The 24,344-nt window shown below is 41.8% G+C and overlaps 1 protein-coding gene across 1 annotated transcript in view; it reads left to right on the top strand.

Annotated features, from left to right (window-relative positions):
- Positions 1 to 24,344, top strand: part of LOC140730503 (uncharacterized) — a 214,607-nt gene that overhangs the window by 70,351 nt on the left and 119,912 nt on the right. The window contains 3 exon segments of the mRNA XM_073051042.1: positions 355 to 408; positions 21,824 to 21,877; positions 23,775 to 23,828. Coding sequence (XP_072907143.1) covers positions 355 to 408; positions 21,824 to 21,877; positions 23,775 to 23,828 — 162 coding nt within the window.

Here is a 24,344-nt window from a genome sequence, read left to right as displayed (position 1 = left end):
GCCACACACTGTGTGATAAAGGAAGTATAGCCCTATTCTTCTGCCTGATTTAACCTTTCAGAAGGAGATCTTGTAGAACTGGCACAGATTGTAGTAGGTGGCAGGGAAGTCAGCATCGGACTTAGACTCCAATAAAAACAACCAGACATTTTAACCTAAGGCAGGCAAGAAACCAAGTGGGAAATTCCTCAAAAGTTCTTTTATTTTTGGAGGCATCAATTCAAGGAAAATATAACTTTGATTTTAACCTTCTGGCTTCTGATCCTGTACTACCTATATTGAGTAACAAGGATGAAGGAACATTTTGGTAATAAGGTTTGATGTATTCAGGCCAATTGTTTGTTCTGTTACTAGGGTGAAAAGGGAGAACGTGGCAAGCCAGGAAGATCAGGAACCAATGGTATGCCTGTGAGTACTTTTCCAAGTCCTATGCAATCTCTGCATGTTTAACATCAGATGATAAGTGATGTTTTGTTAAATTTTACCTAGTGCTAAAGCTCCAGAATATTGCTTTGGCAAACTTTTAAGCAAGGATACATTTTTGATCCTTTTCCACACTACATCTTCCTGTTGGTACATTGTGGCTGCGTGGTTCCTCATGGGTACAAAGTTCCATATAACATCCCAAGAAGTGTCTGCAGAATTAGCATTCTACTGTTAATGCTGCACCAACACCTACGGTAGTTCATTAGAAGATTGATACAGAATGGAGCATTTTGTGAATATATATTTATACTGTGACTTCCTGCTATGAATAATGATATCACTGCATGTCTCTGCTGCTACAACCAAACCAACAAAATGTCGGCCATTTGGTTCAAGTAATAATTTCGCTGAGGGAATGGATGGATTCTTTGTTAATCAGGAAGGTTTTTGCTTGCTTGAGTAGGGATACAATGATTAAATTTATTTAAAGTATAGTTGAAGTCTATTATGATGGTAAGTAATAATTATAAAATCCTCCATAAGTGTGTAGGAAGGAAGAATATACAAAAATCCTTGAGCTTTACAAGTACTGTATCTCAATAGATGTAAATGATTCCTCCTTGAAAGAATTAGATGCCATGAAGTTATTTCTTCTCAGTGGAGAGCCCAGAATTGAGAAATATTTTCTCAGAATACACCAGAGGGCATAGGTACAAAATTAAGGGATGGAAGTTTAGGGGAGACATCAGGGGTAAGTTTTTTACACCTAGGGTTGTGAGTGCTTGGAGTGACTTGCCAGGGATGGTGGTGGAGGCTAAAACATTAGGGGTACTTAAGAGCCTCTTGGACAGGCACATGGATGAAAGAAAAATGGAGGGTTATGGGGTAGTGTGTGTTTAGTACTTTTTTTAAGGATTATATGGGTCGGCACAACATGGAGGGCTGAAGGGCCTGTACTGTGCCGTAGTGTTCTATGGTTCTATGGTTTAATAGGGATTGCCCACTTCAGTTTGAGAAAAGGGAAAATTTCTTTAAGCAGAGGATTGTATATCATTAAGGTTCTGTGGATATTCAATGCCTGAATATTGATGAAGATAATGTGTTTTTTTTGGACTTACGAGCATCAGGGAATTGGGGAAAATGGGGTGAGGTGCAAGAGATCAGCCATGAAGGGGAGCATGGGAGTCATTGCTGCTGTTTATTAGTATGTTTAGTGTTGATGACATGGGTGAACAGTTATGGAAAGTCGGTGAATCCAGAAGTCAAAGACCATTTGTCACGACCATGGATTCGGCAGCACAGCAGATTCGGAAAATGCACTCGTGAATTTGCATGTGTCAGTTAATTATCATTTCATTGTGATAGTATTTAACTCCACTCATTCCATTGTAGTACTTGTCGAGACTTGGACATGAACATAGCTACACTTCAATATCTGCATTCCGCCTTACCTGAGTAATTGGACTGTTGAGTCACCTGACTCTGAAGATTAGCGGTATTCATTTTATTTTTAGTTGTTCTTTTCAGCCGCAGTTTAGGCTTCGTTTTCCATTTGAGTGTTTTAGTCAACGGCCCTGTTTGGCCTGGCATTTATTGTTTTCTTTCCCTTTAACACTGTTCGCATTAAAGTCTGTGAATTATCCACCCGCTTCATTGTCTCTCACTCTGCAATTGGGCCACATCTGTATCGGGTGACAGCAAGTCTCGATCATGCAAAGATGGACCGAGCGGAGAGAGAGCAGCTGATCTTGGCCATGAGATTCATTGGTCAGAGTGATTTGTCGCAGCAACAATGTTCCGTTGGAATTCCTATGTATGAACTCTTTCTTCTGTCTTCAGCGTGACAGAAGGATCTTGCCAAGTAATGGACCCAGCGAAGTTTGAACAGTGACGTTTTGACATTGGTGGCTTGAGGAGACGGTGCCTTCTATTCTCAGTGTATGTGCTGATTCTACATTACGAGAATCCCGAGTCTACATATCGAGCTTCTCTAGTCAACATTGAGTTTCTCTGGTATCCATTCCAAGGTTTTCCAGTCACAAATACCCAGGTTTCCAGCTTTGTGGTCCCATGACTCAGGTCTGCGTAACAATTGAGCACTTCAAACAAGCTTATCAATTGATTTAACAAATCATCATTCAAGTCAACCGTGTAAATTCTGGAAGAGCCCTACTCCAAAAGCTGATCTCTGGCTGGAGTGTGCTAAGGCACAAGTAAAGTAACCCTATCAGGAATATTTTTAACCCCTTGAAGAAAGTCATGGTACAGACTGGGAAAATTGAACTTTCATGTAGCAAATTGAACAAATCTACAGAGAACCAGCTGGCTTAGTGTTGAAAGAAACCTGTCTATGCTGTCTTGATCTGTAAAATTGAGAGTATATCCTAATTGTCTCTGGAAAAAAAATTGTGAAAGATAAAACACTGCGAACAAGATTTGAAAAGGTTCCTTCTCTAGGTTTCAAGGTTTCCCAAGGACTTTTCTCAATGTTCCCAGGGTTTTCTTTTTCTGATTGTTTCCAAGGTTTAATGCGTTTTGGGCTTTTCAATGTCCTCCTCATCTCGAGGACTCCCAAGCCTCTCGCAGCCCCACCCGAGTTTTCTTGATCTCAGTCTGTTGGGGTTCCCAGTCTCTCAGGATTCCCCGGTCTCTCAGTCTGTTGGGGTTCCGTGTCTCCCTCCCTCTCAAGATCCCCAGGTCTCTGGAGTCATTCCTGGATCTGGCATTTTCAGGTCTTCCTGAGTCATCAAGTGCAAGCTATAGGGAGGGGGCTCTTGTAGTGACTTTTCCAAGCCTGCGCAGGGCATCAGGGAGCATTTGGGTTCTGAGGGTTTTGGAGCACCTGTACTAGTTAATTGTTGCTTAACAGTTGTTAATGGTTCTTTGTATTTTTCTCGAGCAACTTGCTCTTTGTAATGCGGTTTCCTAGTGCTTTCTGTTTAAGTTTAAATTTATTTTGATAAGTTCAGATTCTGTGTTAGTTTTATTCTTGATGCAGATGCCGGATTAGCTCCAATCAGAGGGTCCTCATTTTGAGGATGATTTATCACATGGTATCACTTGGTCGAGTTACCTCTGTATAAGCTCTTGTTTCTGTCTCTACTTAGAAGTCTTTGGCTCCGATATTGGCAGTTCACACTGTGGCACTTATCTACCAGCATCACTGAAGGACATCTTGGACAAGTCCCTCATTTGTGGCGCCTCGGGGCTGTGCCTGGGGGTGGGGGGGGGGGTCCTGTCACAACTACAGATTTGGCAATTGTGCTTGTGAATATTCAAGTGTCAACTAATTATTATTTCATTGTGATAGTATTTGACTCCATTCATTCCAACGTAGTGTTTGTGGAGACTTGGACATAGCTACGCTTTGTTATCTGCATTCCGCCTTGCCTGAGAAATTGGACTGTCGAGTCACCTGACTCAGACGAATAGCGGTGTTCATTTTATTCTTAGTTGTTCTTTTCAGCCGCAGTGTAGGCTTCATCTTCCATTTGAGGGTTTTAGTCAACGGCCCTGTTTGGCCTAGTGTTTATTGTTTTCTTTTCCCCTTTAATATTGTTCACATTAAAATCTGTGAAATATCGACCGGCTTCAGCATCTCTCACTCCGCACTTGGGCCAAACCTCAGTGACACCATTGGTTGAACCTTCTGGTTGGTGAGTTCCAGGATCAGAGATGCACACGGATCGGTGACACTTCCCCCTCCCCCCCCCCCCCCCCCCCCCCAAACTGGCGAGTTCCAGGTCAGAGGTCTGTGCAAGTCCTGAATTTAAGGCACAGAGTTCAAAGTCCTATGGTTGGTGAGTCAGGTGGTCAATACCAGAGGTCGAAGTCCGAAAGTCAACGAAGTTGAAGACCAGACTTGGAAGCTGAGACGGAATAGTCAAAGCCCTTGGGTTGAAGTCAGCGGCTTGGTGCCTGCAACGCTGAGTCTGGGCCCAGTGTCTGTGAGTCTAAGAGTCCGGGGGTCAGGGACTCCAGAGGCAGCCTGTCCTGGGGTTGGAGGCCTGCCTGTGTGTGTGTGAGTGAGGAAAGGGCTTCTTTTGAATTTTTGTTTTGTTGCTGTTATGGTATTGTTCTGCTAAACATTGTGGACATGTTATATTGGCACAGGAATGCGTGGCCACACTTGAAGGTTGCCCCCAGCACATCCTTGGCTGTGCTAGTTGTTAAGATAAATGAAACATCTCACAGTATGCTTTGATGTAATGTACATGCGATAAATAAATGAATCTGAAACAGGATCAGTTATGCAGGCTGAAGTTCCCCAGAGAAGAACGAAAGGCTTTGAACTAATGAATATTTGAGTAAACTAGCCATTGCTCTACACAGACAAAGCACATATGGTAAATAGAAGGTTATGAATAGTACAGAGGAGGCAGAGACACTTTTAATACAGTGCTTTTGTTTTCTAAAGTGCTGTTTTATTGTGAAAAATTAAGGTAGTGATATAGATCGAATGAAGTCATTTTGAAATGTCATGCCCTCTGCCTTTATCCTGCATATGTTCTTAGGAACAAATCTAGTACATGAGGCAAGTGGTAATTTTTCATCAAGAACTTAAAGTGAGGTTACATCCCACTCTAACAGTTTTATATTCACAATGATTCATTTCCTCAAACCATGAAACAATGTCCCCACTAAATGCATTCTGCTGTTGATGAATCGTATTGCTGACTACTAAATCTTTAGTTGGTGCGTGTCCACAGCGCAATAGGTAGAAAGAGGATTGTGTCTGTGCATCTAAATTAAGCAAGACTGAAATAGAAGTTTTTTATTTCACAATGAATAGCTTATTTTATTGCTTTATTTAAACATTTTTATAAAGTGACTCTGTAGTGAGCACTGAAAGTCCAGTCATCCTGAAATAGTATGGCAGACACAAGAATGGGAATATATTGGTCCACTGATTAAGCACTTCAGCAGTGTTACATCTGTGGTGTTAGCTGCTCCTAAAACATGTTTATTGCTCATAAAATACTAACACAGAATTGGTACATGTGCTGCTTTGGATTTATAACCAAGCCGAATCCACTGATATACAGTGTAACAGAAAGAACAGTGGTCCTAACACAAGCCAGGGAAAATACGAGTGCGTGATGAAGAGCTTGAACCTGAATGGAAACAGTGTGTGATTGGGAACATGAGGTGAAGATCAGAAATCAGGAAATAAACTCTAAAGGGTTGATCTTCTGGGGATTGTTGCATTCAGTGAGCGTGTATTTCTGGAGGTGGGATGTCTGCTATCACAAATGCTGCAGGAAACAAGGAAGGAGCAGAGTAATCTTGGACCAACTTCTGGGAAATAGGCTAGGGGAAGTGGAGTACCTGACTAAAATTGCTTGTAAACTGGGGTTTTGAATGAAATGTTAATTTATTCACATTTGATAAAATAATCATGCATGTTGCAATCCCATGCTCCCCCCCATCGTGAACATCTGATGACATCTTGAGCTAGATCTTTTAAGATATTGGGGTTCTCTTCAGGAGTCCTCGCTTCTTCCAAGAGCCCAGGAAGCCAGCATGCCTGCTGTATTTTTAGTTATTTTCTTTAACTCCTTCGAACATAGAAGATTTATACGGGTCTTGAGGGGTGGATTTAGGAATGATATCCCTCCTGGTTGATTTATCTATAATCAGGTTGGGGGGGGGGGTAGTTGTCCACAGTAGATGGTTTGTTAGCAGAATAATTGAGCCGATTTTTAAAACAAAAACAAATGGAAGTTGTGGTTCAACTACACATAGAATATTTTCTTGGGAAGATGTTCAGTTTGGTCTGATTGCCAGAAAAAAACAAAAGAACTGGTAGCTCAGAATAAACGTCGTGTTGGCTTTTTGCAAAAAGTAATATTCCATAAAGTACAGGAAGGATTGAAATATTTAATTTAATGGACAGATTGAATATTAACATTTGACTTTAATTTGAATCCCAGAATAAAAATAGAGTGTGTGGTTGGCTAATGGAACAGTTTGGACTAAAACGAATCCTTCATTTAGGGACAAAGGATGTGGCTAATTTATTATAAAATACTTTACAGTTTTTTGTTAGAAAGGAAGCAGATTTTGGCTTCCACTTTGAATTTAGCATTGTGTTGGCTAGGTTTTGGATCTGCGGGCAATTTCCAGGCTGTGATCTGCTGTTGGACAGAACATCCAAATGGCAAAGCAAAGTTTGCTGAGATTTACACGTTTCTAACCATAAGCTGCCTACCTTTCAAGGGAAGGAAATGGGATCCCAAGTAAAGTTTCATTATTTGTGTTTGCAGTAGTGTTTTTATTGTTTAACAATATTTTCCAAGTTTTCAGATCTACCTTTACATTTTAAATCTTTATTATTAATATATTTTTAACATATTTAAATGATTTAATAGCTGGCAACTCTTAGGGGGTCAAAGCTGGGGGAGGGTGTGAGGCTTTATTGTTTGTCAAAGGCTGTCAGTGGAATTTTGTGGGTGGGGTTTGTTTAAAACCAACAGCCTGACTTTAATACATCACTTGAGACTCTGTTGCCTCTTGAGGTGCACTCTTTGGCTTCATAAATGCATACAAGAAAATGAATCTCTAGTATAACTGTAACATACATGTATTTTAATAATAAATTTACTTTGAATTTCGAACGAGAGCTATCTGAGCCAACATAATCAGCCTTTCAGATCCAGACAAGGATAATTGGGATAGAGTAAATCATAGGGGACTGCACATGGCAGATGCCGACTAGATAGACAGCTAGTACAATAGCATACAGTAAAAGTCTTACTCTAAAATAGTAATGGAGAGAATGAATGTTGGATGAATAGATTTATAGAAAGTTGGTAAGTCACCTGGTCCAAATAAAATGCATTCAAGACTTTAAGATAGGAGGAGAACTTGAAAAAGCAGTGGAATTGGCAATATCCTTCCATCTTCATTTCATATGAGAACCGTTTGGGGGTGTTGCTAAAGTTGAAGTGCTGAATCAGAAATGAGGGAGAGGAAAGAACAGGAAACGATAGGCCAGTTGGATGATGAAAGTTATTGAGGACCATAATCAGGGTCAACTAAATTTTCATTCCAAGTGATGTAGGGTGGTCAAAGAGAGCCCATGTGATTTGTTGGAGGTAAATAAACTACACTCAGTGGCCACTTTATTAGGTACAGGAGTGGAACCTGGTGTGGTCTTCTGCTGCTGTAGCCCATCCACTTCAAGATTCGAAGTGTGTGTATTCAGAGATGCTCTACAGCACACCACTGATGTAATGCGCAGTTATTTGAGTCACTGTCGCCTTCCTGTCAGCTTGAACCAATCTGACATTTCTCCCCTGACCTCTCTCATTAACAAGGTGTTTTCTCCCACAGAACTGCCACTCACTGAATGTTTTTGGTTGTTTGCACCATTGTCTATAAACTCTAGAGACTGTTGTGCCTGAAAACCCAAGGAGATCAGCAGTTTCTGAGATACTCAAACCACCCCATCGGGCACAAACAATCATTTCACAGTCAAAGTCACTTAGATCTCATTTTCTCTCCATTCTAAAGTCTGACCTTGACCATATCTGCATGTCTTTATGCATTAAGTTGCTGCCACATGATTGACAGATTAGATATTCGCATTATCAAGCAGGTGTACCTAATAAAGTGGCTACTGAGTGTATATCTAAGTGATTTGAGGATTTTATTTTTAGATATTCAGAAAAAATGATGAGGGTGGTGGGATTTTTTTGGTGTATGCCAAATAAGTGCTATTGGAATCTTACTGAGACGTTTGAAGCCTGTGGGATTTGTTTTTCTAATTCTTCTTAAGGGAAAGATGGCAATGGCTATGTTAATTATCTATCCCTAAATTGCCTACAGACTGAGGAAACAATTGTGAGTCAGCTAGATGGATGAGTATGAAATCACATATGGGCCAGAAAGGCAAAGGTGATGGGTTTCTTTGGCCCACTATCAGTGAACCAGCTGGGGTTTTGTGATTATCCAGCAGCTTTATAATTACTGTTACTGAGAAGAGCATATTCTTTTTAAATTCCAGATTTATTTCATTACTTGAATTTAAATTACTCAGAAGTTAAATGCATTGGATTCATGCCAGTGGAAGCATAGACCAGTAGTGGCTGTCCAATAACTTAACTATTACAATACCATACCCCTGAATTGCAGGGAAGGAAGACAATGTCTTTTTCCTAGGATGGAAATGTACTAGAGGATGCGGTTCTGAGGTGAGAGAGGAGAATTCTGCAGGAGGTTTTGGGCAGGTGCTTGGAAAACACATTTGGGGTGGTTGGGGCAGCAGATATGATGGCAGTGTTTAACAAGTACATAGACAGACACGTGGACTTGCAGGGCATGGAACGATATGGATAGACCATGTGCAGGCAGATATACAGTTTAAACTGTCATCATGGTCAGCCTAGATGTCACGCCTGAAGGCCCTTTCTGCACAGTACTGGTTATTCTGTACAGTTGGCCCTCCTTATCCATGAGGGATTGGTTCCGGGACCTCCCGTGGATACCAGAAAATGCGACTGCTCAAGTCCCTTATATAAAATGGCATAGTATTTGTATATAACCTACGCACATCCTCCCGTATACTTTAAATCATCTCTAGATTACTTATAATACCTAATACAATGTAAATGCTATGTGAATAGTTGTTCTACTGTAATGTTTAGGGAATATTGACAAGAAAAAAAACTGTACATGTTCCTCTCGCTCACAACACAAGCAGCGAATGAACGAGACATGAGGCGAACAATGATCAAACAACGAGTAAAACTTTTAATCATCTGTAGATTACAAAACTTATAACACCTAATACAATGGAAATGCTATGTAAATAGTTGTTACACTGTCTTGTTTAGGGAATATTGACAAGAAAAAAAAACTGTACATGTCCCTCTTGCTCACAACAGAAGCAGTGAACGAATGAGACGCCGATTCTCCCGTGATCTTTACGTTCTTGAGGCTGTAGCGCTTTACATAGCCAGCCAGCCATCCCTTACTAGCCTTAAACTCTTCTCTCTCGCTGTCATCAACCCCGTCACAGTAGTGCTCATAGAGACTAAGAGCTTTCTCACATATAATTCGGCCATCGTTAGGGATATGCTTCTGTGACATGTCCTCTAGCCACACACTTAATGCTTTCTCGGTCTGCAAAAGCACTTATCATGAACCAGAGAGACCATTTTTGCCGTTGTAGGGGCAGCACTAACACTTCCACGAATTTCAGCTTCTTTCTGCTTTATTGTGCGAATGCTCGATTCATTCTTACTGACCTTACGGCCCACATCGGAAAGCAACATGCCACTTTTCAAAAGGTCTAATATTTCTACTTTCTCAGTGAGAGTTAGCTCTTTACGCTCCCTCTTAGCCTTTGAGGAATTGCTTTGACCATGGCTTTTTAGGAGCCATTTTTTCATAGGAACAAAGTAGCGAACGAACGAGATGCGAGGTGAACAATGCTCGAGCAATGAGTTCTGGAAGAGCACTTCCGGGTTTTCTCGATTCGTGGTCGGTTGAATTTGCGCGTGCAGAACTCGCAGATAAGGAGGGCCGACTATATTCCGCAAAGCGCAAAGTAGTGATGAATTTCTGCGGGGAAAGGTACTGAAGTGGTGGTCTGAAGGTTTTGATGCAATACTCTTTTTTAGAATATAAAAATAATAAAAAGCAACAAGAGCAAGAGTAGGCCACTCAGCTCCTTAAGTCTGAATGATGGTGAGGGAGAGTCTCAGCCCGAAACATTGATTGTTTATTTCCATCAGGAAATACTGCCCGACCTGCTGTTCGTCCAGCATTTGGTGCGTGTTTCTCTGTACTTCCTGCATCTGTAGAATCTCTTGTCTACCTAGTTGCAGGGATCAGTATTGGGTCCACTACTTCTCATGTTACATGTTAATGATCTAGTTGGTGCAATGGATGATTTTGTGGCCAGGTTTGTGGATGATACAAAGTTATAGGTGGAATGGCAGGTAGTGTTGAAGAAGCAGGGTGTCTGCAGAAGGACTTGAATGTTGAGAGTGGACAGGAGGCGGCAGATGGAATAGAGTGTAGGTAAGTATATCTTCATGCAGTTTGGTAGGAGGGATAATGATATATCCTATCTCTAAATGGTGAGTGAATTCCAAAATCAGAGGTGCAAAGGGACTTCAGAGTCCTTGTGCAGAATTCCCTAAAGGTTAACTTGCAGGTTGAGTCAGTGGTGAGGAAGGCAAATAAAATGTTAGCAGTAATTTCAAAAGGACTAGAATGTAAAAGCAAGAATATAATGCTGAGGTTTCACAAAGCATTGGTCAGACTACACTTGTGAGCAGTTTTAGCTAAGAAAGGATGTGCTGCATAGGAGAGGGTCCAGAGGAGGGTCATAGGAATGTTCCTGGAATAAAAGAGTTAATGTATGAGGAGTGTTTAATGGCTCTGGCTGGAACTCACTGACGTTTTGAAGAATGAGGAGGGAATCTCATTGAAACCTTTTTGAATATTGAGTGGAGGTGGAGAGGATGTTTTCTATAGTGGGGGAGTCTAGGACCAGAGGGTACAACCTCAGAATACATATGTTAACACTGCTAGGGAGAAAGTTATGAATTTGGAAGGATCATCAAATTTCCTCAATTATGAGATTAACCAAATGGCCTAATTCTGCACCAATGTCTTATGGACTAAGTGATGAAAACTTAGTGGGATGGTACCGAAGCATAGTAGTTTGCACAACGCTTTACAGTGCCAGCGACCTGGGTTCAATTTCTACTACTGCCCATAAGAAGGAGTTTGTATGCCACTTCCCCCTCTGCGGCCCACCCCTTGTTCCCCCATCCCGCAGACACATTGGTTTGTAAATTGAAAAGAACAAATTTCCATAAGGCCTTAAGGCACAGGAGCAGAGCTAAGCCATTCAGCCCATCGTGTCTGCTCTGCCATTCATTCAGGGCTGATTTATTATCCTTCTCAACCTGATTCTCTTGCCTTCTCCCCATAACTTCTAATGCTCTTACTAATCAAGAAATTATCAACCTCCACTTTAAACATACCCAATGACTTGACCTCCACAGCCACCTGTGGCAATAAATTTCACAGATTCACAGATTCTGGCTAAAGAAATTTCTCCTCATCTCTGTTCTAAAGAGATTTCCTTCTCATGATCAAGCGGCATCCATTTTATCTGCTGTGGGAGTTTTCAGCCATCATTTTGGTATACTTCCCACCTCAGGTGAACTGAGCAATGTAATCAACAGGCATGAAAAAGCACATCTCGATGCCTTTTCCATCATTTTGGGGGATTTTAACTAGGCCAGCTGGAAAAAGTCTCTAAATAGCTATTACCAATATATCACTTGTGGAACCAGAGGAACCAACACACTGGACCACTGCTATACCACCAACAAGACTGCTCACTGTGCCATCCCATGCCCACCCTTTGGAAGGTCTGATCACCTGGCTGTACTTCTACTCTCTGAGTATAGGCAGAGACTCAAGACTGCAGCACCAGTAGAGAGGACCAAGAAGGTATGGACAAAGGAGGTGTAGGAGTGCTTGAGTTGGTGGACTGGACTGTATTCAGGGATTCATCTTCGAGCCTGAATGAGGACTCCACAGTTGCCACTGACCTTCATTAAAACCTGTGTGGATCAGTGTGAGGCTACAAAAACTACTGTACATACCCAAATCAAAACCTGTGGATGAACTAGGAGATTCATAGACCGCTGAGGGCTAGAATTTGTGGCACTCAATTCTCATGATCCAGCACGATACAACAAGGCCAGGTGCGACTTATGAAGGGCTATATCAAGGGCAGTGTTTGCAGACCATTACTTCCTACAAAGTGAAACCTAAGCTCGTGGCTGTGATGCTTCACTCCCAGATGAGCTCAACGCCTTTTATGCTCGCTATGAAAGGGAGAATAAAGCTACAGCTATTAGGATCACTGCAGAACATGGTGACCCTGTGATCTTTGTCTTGGAGGCTGACATCAGATTATCTTTTATAAGGGTGTACCCTTGTAAGGCGACACATCCCGATGGGGTACCTGGAAAACCTGTGTCAACCAACTGGTGGGCGCGTGCAAAGATATTTTTGGTCTCTTATTGCCACAGTGAGAAGTTACCACATGCTTCAAAAGGGCAACAATCATAAACAGTGCCCAAGAAGAGCAGGGTGAGCTTCCGTAATGACCGTCATCCTGTAACATCTACGGTGATGAAGTGCTTTGCTTATGGCTAGAACCAGCTCCTGTCTCAGCAAGGATCTGGACCTACTGCAATTTGCCTGTCAACAGTGGATGCGATCTCACTGGCTTTTCACACGTCCTTGGATCACTTGGACAATACAACTATCTGTGTCAGGCTGCTGTTTATTGACTACAGCTCAGAGTTTAACACAATCGTTCCTACAGTTCTGATCAAAAACCTCCAAAACCTGGCCCTCTGTACCTCACTCTGCAACTGGATCCTTGACTTCCTCAATGGAAGACCAAAATCTGTACGGATCTGAAGTAACATCTCCACCTCACTGATTATCTGCAGTGGTGCGCCTCAAGGATGTGTGCTTAGCCCACTGCTGTACTCCTTCAACAGCCATTACTGTATGGCTAGATACAGCTCAAATGCCATTTATAAATTTGGTGACAACTCATCTATTGTTGGTAGAATTTCAAATGATGATGAGAAGGTGTACAGGACCAAAATGTATCAGTTAGTTAAGTGATGTCACAACAGCAACCTTGAAGTTGACATCAATAAGACCAACGAATTGATTGTGGACTTAAAGGGTAAGACTAGTGAACACACATCAGTCCTCATAGAGCGATCAGAAGTGGAAAGAGTGAGCAATTTAAATTTCTTGGGTGTCAACATCTCTGAGGATCTATCCTTCTCCCAGCATATCGATTCAGGTACAAAAAAAGCAGAACAACTGCAATATTTCATAAGAGCTTGAGAAGACTCTCAAGACACCAAAGACTCTCCCAAATTTCTACAGATGTACTGTGGACAGCATTTTAACTGGCTTCGTTACTTTCCAGTATTGGGGGGGGGGGGAATCGGGCACTGCACAGGATCAAAATAAGCTGCAGAAAGTTGTGAATTCGGTCAGCTCCATCATGGGCACTAGCCTCATAGCATCCAGGCTATCTTCAAGGAGTGATGCCTCAGAGAAGGTGGCGTCTACCTTTAAGGACCCCTATCACCCAGGGCATGGCCTCTTCTCATTGCTGCCATCAGGGAGGAGGTACAGAAGCCTGAAGGCGCAAACTCAGTGATTCAGGAACAGCTTCTTTTCCTCTGCCATTAGATTCCTGAATGGAAATTTAACCGATGAACACTACCTTGCTACTTTTTTTGTATCTATTGAATTTAAAACACACACACTCACACACATTTTCCCCTCAGTCTCGTCTCCTCTACCAGAGGCCTGGAAGCTTGAGGGTTCAGCACAATATCCTTGCTGTACCTAATAGTGCGCTGTTCTGGTCCGAGATCTCTGCTGTTGTTCCTGGGATTTGTTGGAGCCACTCTCCCAGTCCAGGTGTCACAGCTCCAAGTGCTCCTATCACCACGGGGATTATTCTGGATTTAACCTTCCACATTCTTTCTATCTGCTCTTTCAAGCCCTGGCATTTCTGTAGCTTCTCATATTCGTTTTTCCTGATGTTACTGTCATTCGGGATTGACACATCAATTACCAATCCTTTCTTCTGTTCTATGTCCCGTAGTACTTGTGTCTGGTTGGTTGGCCAGTACCTGCTTATCAGTCTGTATTTGAAAATCCCAACAGGATCTGTGCTCTTCCATTCTCCACTACCTTCATGGGTGTTTTCATTTGGACTTGGGAGAGTCCAATAAATACTCAACGCAGGTGTTTCTGTACACAATTCCTGCAACTTGGTTGTGCTGTTCAGTGTACGCTGTCCCTACCTGCATCTTTCCCCCTACTGCTATGTGCTGGATGATTTCAGTGGAGTCCTTGCATGATCTGCATCTTGGGGCGTCTGGTGTGATAGATCCCTGCTTCTATTGCTCTTGTAGTCAGGGCCTGTTCTTGTGCAGCCATGAGCAGCACCTCTGTCCTGTGCCTCAGCCCCACCATTGTCAGCTACCTCTGATATCTGGTGATGGTACACCCCGTGCAATGGCTCATCCTGCCGTGGCCTTTGCTCATGTCAGGCCCTGGTGATGTCCAGTTCTTCATGCTTGCTACCCATTGCTGGACATCTGCTGTGATGATGACCGGTTCTTCCTCTTGGAGATTGCAGAGGCTCATGTGTAGGCACTGGTGTTCTGTGATGCTCCTTTCTCCCATATACTCTTTCAGTACTCCTCAGTTGCTGTTTGGTTAGTTTAGGTATTGGCATGTTGTTACTCAAGAACAGTGTGAATACTTTTACTGGTTGTTTGCAGAAGAGTGTGTTTATTCGCTTGGCCTCAGCATCCTTCGTACCTCTGCAGTCTGGTGGTCAGAGCTGTCAACTGTTGCTTGGCAGTTTCCAGGGCTTTGGCTGTGGACAAACATTGTACTTCCTTAGTAGCCAAGATAAGTCTTTTATCTTCATACCTTTCTGCAGTGCAGTTAGTCTGCTGACCTCTGCCTTGTGATTTTCATCTTGGCTTCCAGTCGTCATCTCCAGAGGGGGTTACGACAGCACTTGCCACTGTAGTTCATTTTGTAGCCCAGCATTTCTAGGATTGCTGCTGCTGATGCAGATATCAGGTTATTGGTCTCAGTTATGTTGGAGGTTGCAATTGTGAGTAGTGCTTCATTGGCTGCTTCTAGCATGCTGTCTGATGGAATTTTATCACTAAGTCTGAGAAGCCTCGATCGTTGATTGACGGTCAGTAGTTTAGCTATGATCTTCACTCTGATAGCAGCAGGCAGTGTTGATGTGCCCGAGGTGAAGTTGAAACTTGCATTTCCCATGTACAAGGTGGTGCTATTACCTTTGTGCCATCTGTGAGTTGTGGAGGTGGGATTTGACTGGGAATAAAGGGAATCCTTTCTGGTTGGCTGCCGGTGACTAGTGATATTCCATAGGGGTCTGTGTTGGGACCGATTTGTTTTTTATGTTGGATGATGGAATTGATGGCTTTGTTACAATGTTTGCTGACGATATTAAGATAGGTGGAGGGGCAGCTAGTTTCGAAGAAGTAGAGAGGCTACAGAAACACTCAGGCAGATTAGGAGAATGGGTAAAGAAGTGGCGGTTGAAATACAATGTTGGGAAGTGTATGGTAATGCAGTTTGGTAGATGAAGTGAAAGGGTTGTCGATTTTCTAAATGTTGCGAAAATACAAAAAACTGAGGTGCAAAGTGACTTGTGAGTCCTTGTGGAGGATTCCCTAAAGGTTAACTTGCAGGTTGAGTCTGTGGTAAGGAAGGCAAATGCAATGTTTAAGAGGACTAGAATGTAGAAGCAAGGATGTAATATTGAGAATTTCTAAAGCACTGATGAGGCCTCACTTGGGGTATTGTGAGCAGTTTTGGGGCCCTTAGAAAGAATGTGCTGAAACTCGAGAGGGTTCAAAGGAGGTTCATGGAAATGATTCCAGTTTTGAATGACTTGTCATATGAAGAGCATTTGATGGCTCTGGGCCTGTATTCACTGGAATTCAGAAGAATGAGGGGTGACCTAATTGAAAATTTTTGAATGTTGTAAGGCCTTGATGGAATGGATATGGAGAGGATGTTTCCTATGGTGGGGAAGTCTAAGACCAGAGGACCCAGCCTCAGAATAGAGGGGCGTCCTTTTAGAATGGAAATGAGGAGGAATTTCTTTAGCCAGAAAGTGGTGTATCTGTGGAATTCTTTGCAACATGCAGCTATAGAGGCCAAGTCTATATGTATACTTAAGGCAGAGGTTGATAGATTCTTGATTGGTCAGGGCAGGAAGGGATAAGGGGGAGAAGGCAGGAGATTGGAGCTGAGGGGAAAAATGGATCAGCCATGATGAAATGATGGAGCAGACTTAATGGGCCAAATGGCCTAATTCTGCTTCTGTCTTATGGTCTTCAAATGCATGAAATGCTTTCATTGGAAAGCAGCATCTATCATCAAAGATCCTCATCACCCAAGCCATGTTCAAGAATAGTTACTACCCGTCAACCATCAGGCTCTTGAACAAAAGAGGACAACTACACTCATCTATTGAGATGTTCTCAGAACCAAAGATCTCACTGTAAGGACTCTATCTTGTTACTTCATGTTCTTGTTGATTTTTGCTATTTATTTATAGCTGTATTTCAACAGTCTGTTGTCTTCTATGCACTTGCTCTTTCATTGATCCCGTTTACAGTTATTGTTCTATAAGTTTGTTGGATATGCCCGCAGGAAAAAGAACCCCAGGGTTGTATGTGGTGACGTGTATGTACTCTGATAATAAATTTTACTTTGAATGTTGAAAATTGCTTGCAACACTCCAAATGCAGTCTGACCAATGCCTTGTAATGCTTCAGCATTCCATCCCTGCTTTTATATTTTGGTCCTCTCAAAATGAATGTTAACATTACATTTGCCTTCCTTACCAACAACTGACTCAATCTGCAAATTAACCTGTAGAAAATCCTGCATGAGGACTCCCAAGTCCCTTTGCAACTCTGATTTGTGAATTTTCTCACCTTGAGAAAATAGTTTATGCTCTTATTGCTTCTAACTGTTGCATGACAGTACACTACACTATATTCCACCTGCCGCTTCTGTGGCCATTTCCCTAATCTTTCTAAGTCCCTGCTTCTACAATACTACCTGCCCCTCCACCTATCTTTATATCATCCACAAACCTGGCCACAAAACCATCCATTCCATCATTCAACTCATTGACATATGGTATAACATGAAAAGAAGGGGTCCCAACACTGACCCCTGTGGAACAGCACTAGACACTGGCAGCCAACCAGAAAAGGCACCCTTTATTTCCACTCTTCGCCTCCTGCCAGTCAGCCAATATTCTATCCATGCTGGTATCTTCCCTGTAATACTATGGACTCTTGTGGTGTTTAGAAGCCTCATGTACAGCACTCTTCTTGAAGGCCTTCTGAAAATCCAAGTGAGCAACATCTACTGATCCTCTTGTGTATTTCCTGCCTATTACTTCCACAAAGAATTCCTTCCTCCTTCCTTTCCAGTCCTGATGAAGAATCTTGGCCCGAAACATTGACTGTTTATTCCTTTCCATAGATGCTGCCTGAACTGATGAGTTCCTCCAAAATTTTGTATGTGTTGCTGAACAATTCCAACAATTTGTGATGCAAGATTTCTCCTTAAGGGAACCATCTGACTTTGGGCTATTTTATCACGGACCTCCAAATACTCCAAAAGCTCATCCTTAATAATGGACTGCAACATCTTCACAACCATTGAAGTCAAGTCAAATGGTCTGCAATTTCCTTTCTTTTGCCTCTCTCCCTCCTAAGAGGGGAGCGACATTTGTAATTTTCCATTCCTCCAAAACCGTTCCAGAATCTCGTGATTCTTGACGGGTCACTACTAATAGATAGATAGATAGATAGATAGATACTTTATTCATCCCCATGGGGAAATTCAACTTTTTTTCCAATGTCCCATACACTTGTTGTAGCAAAACTAATTACATACAATACTTAACTCAGTAAAAAATATGATATGCATCTAAATCACTATCTCAAAAAGCATTAATAATAGCTTTTAAAAAGTTCTTAAGTCCTGGCGGTAGAATTGTAAAGCCTAATGGCATTGGGGAGTATTGACCTCTTCATCCTGTCTGAGGAGCATTGTATCGATAGTAACCTGTCACTGAAACTGCTTCTCTGTCTCTGGATGGTGCCTCCACAATCTCTTTAGCTACCTCTTTCAGAACCCAGGCATGTTGTCTATCTGGTCCAGGTGACTTGTATAACTTCAGAACTTTCAGCTTCCAAGCATCTTCTCCTTAGTAAGTACACACACTTCTGCCCTCTAACACTCTCAAATTTCTAGCATACTGCTACTGTCTTCCACATGAAGGCTGATGAAAAATACTTATCAAGTTCATCTGCCATTTCTTTGTCTCCGGCTACTACCTCTCCAGTGTCATTTTCCAGTGGTCCAATATCCACTCTCACCTCTCTTTTATTCTTTATGCACTATATCTAATAAGAACTTTGGTATCCTCTTTTATATTATTGGCTAGTTTACTTACTTAATGCTTCTTTGACCCTCCTGTGACCATTACTCATTGTTCCAACTTTGACCTTTGATGCAAATGACCACAAAATAAGAGGATAAAAGTCAATGCTGGAGGTGGGAAAAGATAGAGTGGAAGGATTTTTTTTTAAGAGTGTTGGATAAGTTAACATCACTCAGTCCAAATAGGCTACAATTTCAGTTTCTGCTATAAACCGGTTTTCCAGGTGGCAAGGGTTCTGTCCATAATCTTAAATTACTCACTACTGAGGTAGGGGAAGTGGGTCAATAGTGGATCAATAAAAACTATGATAGTTCTCAAGGTGAAAGTTTTGACTGTAATGGGATGTATGGATTATTGAGGAACAGATCTAATGAAGGCAGATGGTGGCTGACTCCACTGAAATGGATTCTTTGACTGGGCAGCAGTGAGCTGGATAAGGTGTGTGCATTGATCTTCAACACGGGTTTTAGTATGCAATGCAGCAAACTGATTCAAGAAGCCAAATATGGAAGGGATCACCGTGGTTGGACACTTAATTGTCCGTGGGATTGGATTGGCTTGTTATTGTCACATGTTCTTGGAAGTAGGGTCAAGAGGGATGTCAGTGGTAAGTTTTTCCACACACACAGTGGTGGGTGTGTGGAATGCACTGCCAGCGACGGTGGTAGAGATGGATACGATAGGATCATTTAAGGGACTCTTAGATAGGTACATGGAGCTTAGAAAAATAGAGGGCTATGCGGTAGGGAAATTCTAGGCAGTTTCTAGAGTAGGTTATATGGTCAGCACAATATTGTGGGCTGAAGGGCCTGTAATGTGCTGTAGATTTCTATGTTCTGAGATACAATGAAAAACTTTTGTTTGTATGCTGTACAAACAGACCATTTCATTTATAATTACATGAAAGCCGTACAAAAGGAAAGTAGTAACGGTGTGCAATAAAGTGTTACATTTAGAGTGCAATGCAGGCAGGCAGATAAGGTAGATTGAGAGATCAGGTTCATCTTTGTCATATAAGAGATCCACTGAAGATTCTTAACAATGGGTTAGAAGTTGTCCTTGAGTCTGGTGGTACGTGTTATCAAGATTTTGCACCTTCTGTTCAGTAGGAAAGGAAAGAAGATAGCCTGGGTGGAAGGAGTCTCTAATTATGTTGGCTGCTTTCTTGAGGCAGTGGGAAGTATAGACAGAATCAAAGGAGGGGAGGCTGGATTTTGTGATAGGCTAGGCTGCATTCACAGCACTCAACAATTTCTTGTGGAAGCAGAGAGTAAAATCAGATTGCTATTACCCAGCTGGAGAGGAGTACATAGTGAAGATTTTTGGGACCGGTATTAGGACTAGAAATAGGTTTTCACTTTAGAGACAATTAGCAATCTGCTCACAGATAATGTTCCAGGATTGTTTTACTTTTTCAACCACTCATTATTGAGCTTCAGCTTTGCCTTTTATCCCCAGTTGCTCATTTACTGTAGCCCAGGGGTGGCCAACCTTTTACATTCCATGCCTCCATTTTTTCACACACGGGTTCAGATGCACCATACAACTCTTGTACCCCCATTCAATTCTTGTAAAAATATGTTAGTATAGACATCTTTAGCATTTGTACATGATATATTGATTTAATATAAAAACAAGATAAACATTACTTACCTTAATGAGACTTTTAACAAATATATTTTGTCTTCTTTTGATTTCTTCCTTTTTCTTAATCACATATTCTTTCCGTAACTCAGACCCAAGCACTAGCTTCAGTTTTCCTTCTATTTCAGTCTGATGTTGTGTTTTATAGTGTCTATTAAGATCATCTCTTCTATTATGTGAGAAAGTGTTTTCACAAACAATGCACAACGGTTTTCTTGACGGACCCACTATAAATAAGAACTCATTTTCCCACTGTACATTGAATTCACGCTTACTATCACTTCCTGCTTTTCTTTTGCACTGTGACGGGTAACTGAATGTAAAAACAAGGCTTAATTTTCAAAAAAGTACAAAACTGCAAATGTTCACAAAGGATGAGCAAAGCACAACTCAGTAGCGCATGAGTGTCAATTGTAAACTGACTGGCAAAAATGTGCAATGCATCACTGGTGCAGACGCCCGGCGCCTCAGGATCAAACAAGTATCAAACGTGTATTGAACTGTTATGGAACGACTGCAGAACAAAAGTCCTTCTTTCCTAGTTTGACTCATTGAACATTTTTTTAAAAAATTGAAAACAGATTAATGTGAAAGAAGATAACATTCACCAAAAGATGTGCATGAAATAATGTCACTAAAAATAATTGCTAAGTTTTAGATTTATTCTCAGTAAAACCCATTTCTAGCTCTAAGCTACTTGAATTCCTGTTATAGATTTTTTTTTCTACAAAGCGGTTTTTGGTTAATACTTTTTGCATGAGTAGGCTTACTTTTTTATTATTCTCACTGGGGTGCAATGCGCCACTTCTAATCATCCAATGTGCCACAGGTTTGCCATCCCTGCAGTAACCCTTGTTTGGTGTTAGTGTGTGGAGCATTGGCTGCTGTATCTGCTGCAGTTTAGAAATGAGTCTGTGGCTATTCTTAAGGCAGAGGTAAATAGATTCCTAATATGCAAAGGGGAGTGGCGGGGGGGAGGGGGGCGGGGAGGAAGCTTGCTGTGGATCAGTGGAAATGCAGAATTGAGGTTACAATAATTGGGCAGAACAGGTTTGAGGGGCTGGGCAGTTAGTGTTCAAAAGTCTGATGAGATCAGGTTGGCATGTGAGGTTAGATATTCATCATGGGTGTAAGGAAACAGAGTTGGGGGCAAAGCATGGTTTGGGTTAGAACTTCCTCCTGACATCTCTTGTCCTCTTTCCCCTCACTAAAAAGTTTAAAGTAAATCCAGCTGATTCTTTTCTCCATTGTAGCCATGGGTCAAGGGTGAAAGGTGAAAAGTTTAATGGGAATTGGAGGGGAAACTTCTTCACTGAGAAGGTTGTTAAAGTGTGGAATGACATGCCAGCACAAGTGGTGCACGCGAACTCAAGTTCAGCATTGAAGAGAAGTTTGGATAGGTACATGGATGGTAGGGGTATGGAGAGCTATGCTATGGGTGCAGGTCAGTGGAACTAGGCAGTTTAAATGGTTCAGCATGGACTAGATAGACCAAAGGCCTGTTTCTGTGCTGAACTTCCTATGACTCTAATGATCTCAAATGTATGAGGGGAGAGTTGATGCTGCTTCTCCATTCTGCAAAATGACCTCATTAGTCTAAAGAACATTTGGTGTAAATCAATAACTGCTTGCATAATTTATGTTTTGTAGGGACTACTTGGCAAACAAGGTATTCCAGGCTTACCTGGACCCCCAGGCATACAGGTAATAAATATCATGTGGCTTCATTATTGCTGGCTATTAATCTTGAAACGCTATTAGATCATGTTGTTGTAATGGCTTATGTATCCCAATTTGATTCCTTAAATCAGAAATACTAGAGTACTCCAGGCCCAAACTCTGGTATTTCTAACTAATTCTAAGGCAGTAATCTTCCAAACTCCTCACTTGTCACTCCACAAATCTTGCCCCAACCCATGAGTCCACAGTACCTACATCTCCAACTCCCACATCCAGACCTTTCTCACAAGACATTTAATTCAGACAGTAGACCATTTCTTCCCACCCTGCCACCAGGCTCTGATTAAATCAGCACCTGTCCTCAATGGTGAAGGAGAACTTCCATAATGGAAGATCTCTCCTTATTCTTGGGTGAAAATTCTAAGTTGTCTCTCTTATTTGTGGATTCACAGCTGAAGTCATTTCTCATAATTTGCCATCAAGGTTCACCAATTAGAGGAAAGATGTTTAGTTAACAATGTAAGCATTACACTCAGTGGCAACTTTATTAGGTCTACCTGTACACCCGCTTGTTAATGCAAATTTCTCATCGGCCAATCAGTGCATAAAAGCATGTAGACATGGTCAAAAGAGTCAATTATGTGTTCAGACCAAACAACAGAATGGGAAAGAAATATGATCTAAGTGATTTGACCATGGATTGATTATTGGTGCTGGACAGGGCGGTTTGAGTATCCCCAAAACTGCTGATTTCCTGTGATTTTCACACAAAATAGTCTCTAGAGCAGAGGTGACAAAGACTCAAATAAACATGCATTACTGCACTGGTGTGCAGAAGAGGATCTCTGAATGCACAACATGTCAAACCTTGAAATAATGGGTTACAGCAGTAGAACATCATGAACTTACACTCAGTGACCACTTTATTAGGTACAGCAAGTAACTAATAAAGTGACCACTGAGTGTATACTAATGTGTGTGGAAAACATAATTGCAGCTAAAATGTTGTCACCATAAGGCTGCCCATGGCCATTGACAGTTTCTGTTGGAGAGGACTACTCAATAAAATACTAATCCCTGCTTATTACAAGCAGCATCCATTTACTTTGCTCTCTCCTCTCCATCATCCAATATCCTCCCAATGGTGCAGCGTGTCTTTCGTGTTACCAACACATATACAGAATTTTTCTGAAAACTCTGCGAGCAACCGTATTTCTGCCTAATACTGATCGGAACAGCTACTTTAACTTTGCCAACACATGACTTGCCTTTAGTTAAACCTTTTCTGGGGAGGTTCAATGGCTATCTTTCCTAAATCACCTTCAGTATCCAAAAGTATATTTTGTTTTGGATCCCCTTCAATAATCCCACATCCTTTTCACAACATAGAAACTCCCTTGCTCACAAGACATTTAACTCCAGGCAACAGACCATTCCTTCCCATCCTGCCAGCAGGCTCTTTATCAAAGCAGCACCGGGCCTCAATGGTGAAGGAGAGAACTTCCATCCCATAATGGAAATAGTGCAGCACAGGTGACTCCCACACTATGGCCATTCATGTAATGAACATTCCCCCTTACAGAATTCAGAATGCACTACCTAAAAATGTGAGATGAGGAATAAGATTCACTTGCACAGAATTTGAATTAAAGTAGTAAATAAATATTCTTTTTCAACTCATGTTTCATGCCACAGCTTCGCACTACAAAATGTCATGAATGGCTTCCTTGGAATGCAGTTGGTAATGGAAGGGTTACCTGTAATCTATAGTAGGTGCAGCCTCAAATAAGCTATTTGATCTTATCAAGTTTTTAATAAGGGATAATTATATGCTTTTTAAAATAGAATCTGTTTGTGCCTCTTTTCCCGTGTAACCCATGCTTTTAATTTATCTCTAACTTGTACTTATCCTTCTTTTCAGGGTAAACCTGGTTTGCCTGGACCCCAAGGGGAACCTGGACCAAGAGGATACAAAGTAGGATATCTGTTTTCAATCTTTAAGTCACAGAATGGGGTTGTGACTGACTTTATTTCCTAAAAGTTTTGTGTGCCTCCAAAGAGAAGCAGTATGCTGTATGAGTGTATCAGTCAACCACCCATCTCCACAAGCTTCAGTCACCCCTGAAAACCGGAGGCTCTAGTGCTGCTGGAGTTGTATATCAGCCTCTGCAAGTTGAGGGGAGTTGCTTGTGGGCCAGGGGCCTGTGTGGGTTGCTCATTCACTATTCTGGGACCTATTGCTGCTTTGGTCAAAGCCTGATGCCAGGGTAGGTAGGTATGGTCTTCTGCCTGGAGTTAAAAGTCTTGTGAGCATGTACTGGATGTGGGAGTTGGCAATGTAGGTACTGTGGGGTCATGAGATGAGGTGAGAGTTGAAGGGTGTTAAGTGAGGAAGTTGGAGGATTAGAGCCTGGGGAAAGGTTAGAATTACAGATGACAGAGTTTGGGGCTAGGTTAATTAACAGTCAGGGTTAAGAATGATAAAGAATAG

Source organism: Hemitrygon akajei, chromosome 1 (assembly GCF_048418815.1).
Source record: "Hemitrygon akajei chromosome 1, sHemAka1.3, whole genome shotgun sequence".
Lineage (NCBI taxonomy): Eukaryota > Metazoa > Chordata > Chondrichthyes > Myliobatiformes > Dasyatidae > Hemitrygon > Hemitrygon akajei.
The sequence above is the reverse complement of the archived record's forward strand: the minus strand, read 5'-3'. Positions and strand labels throughout refer to the sequence as shown.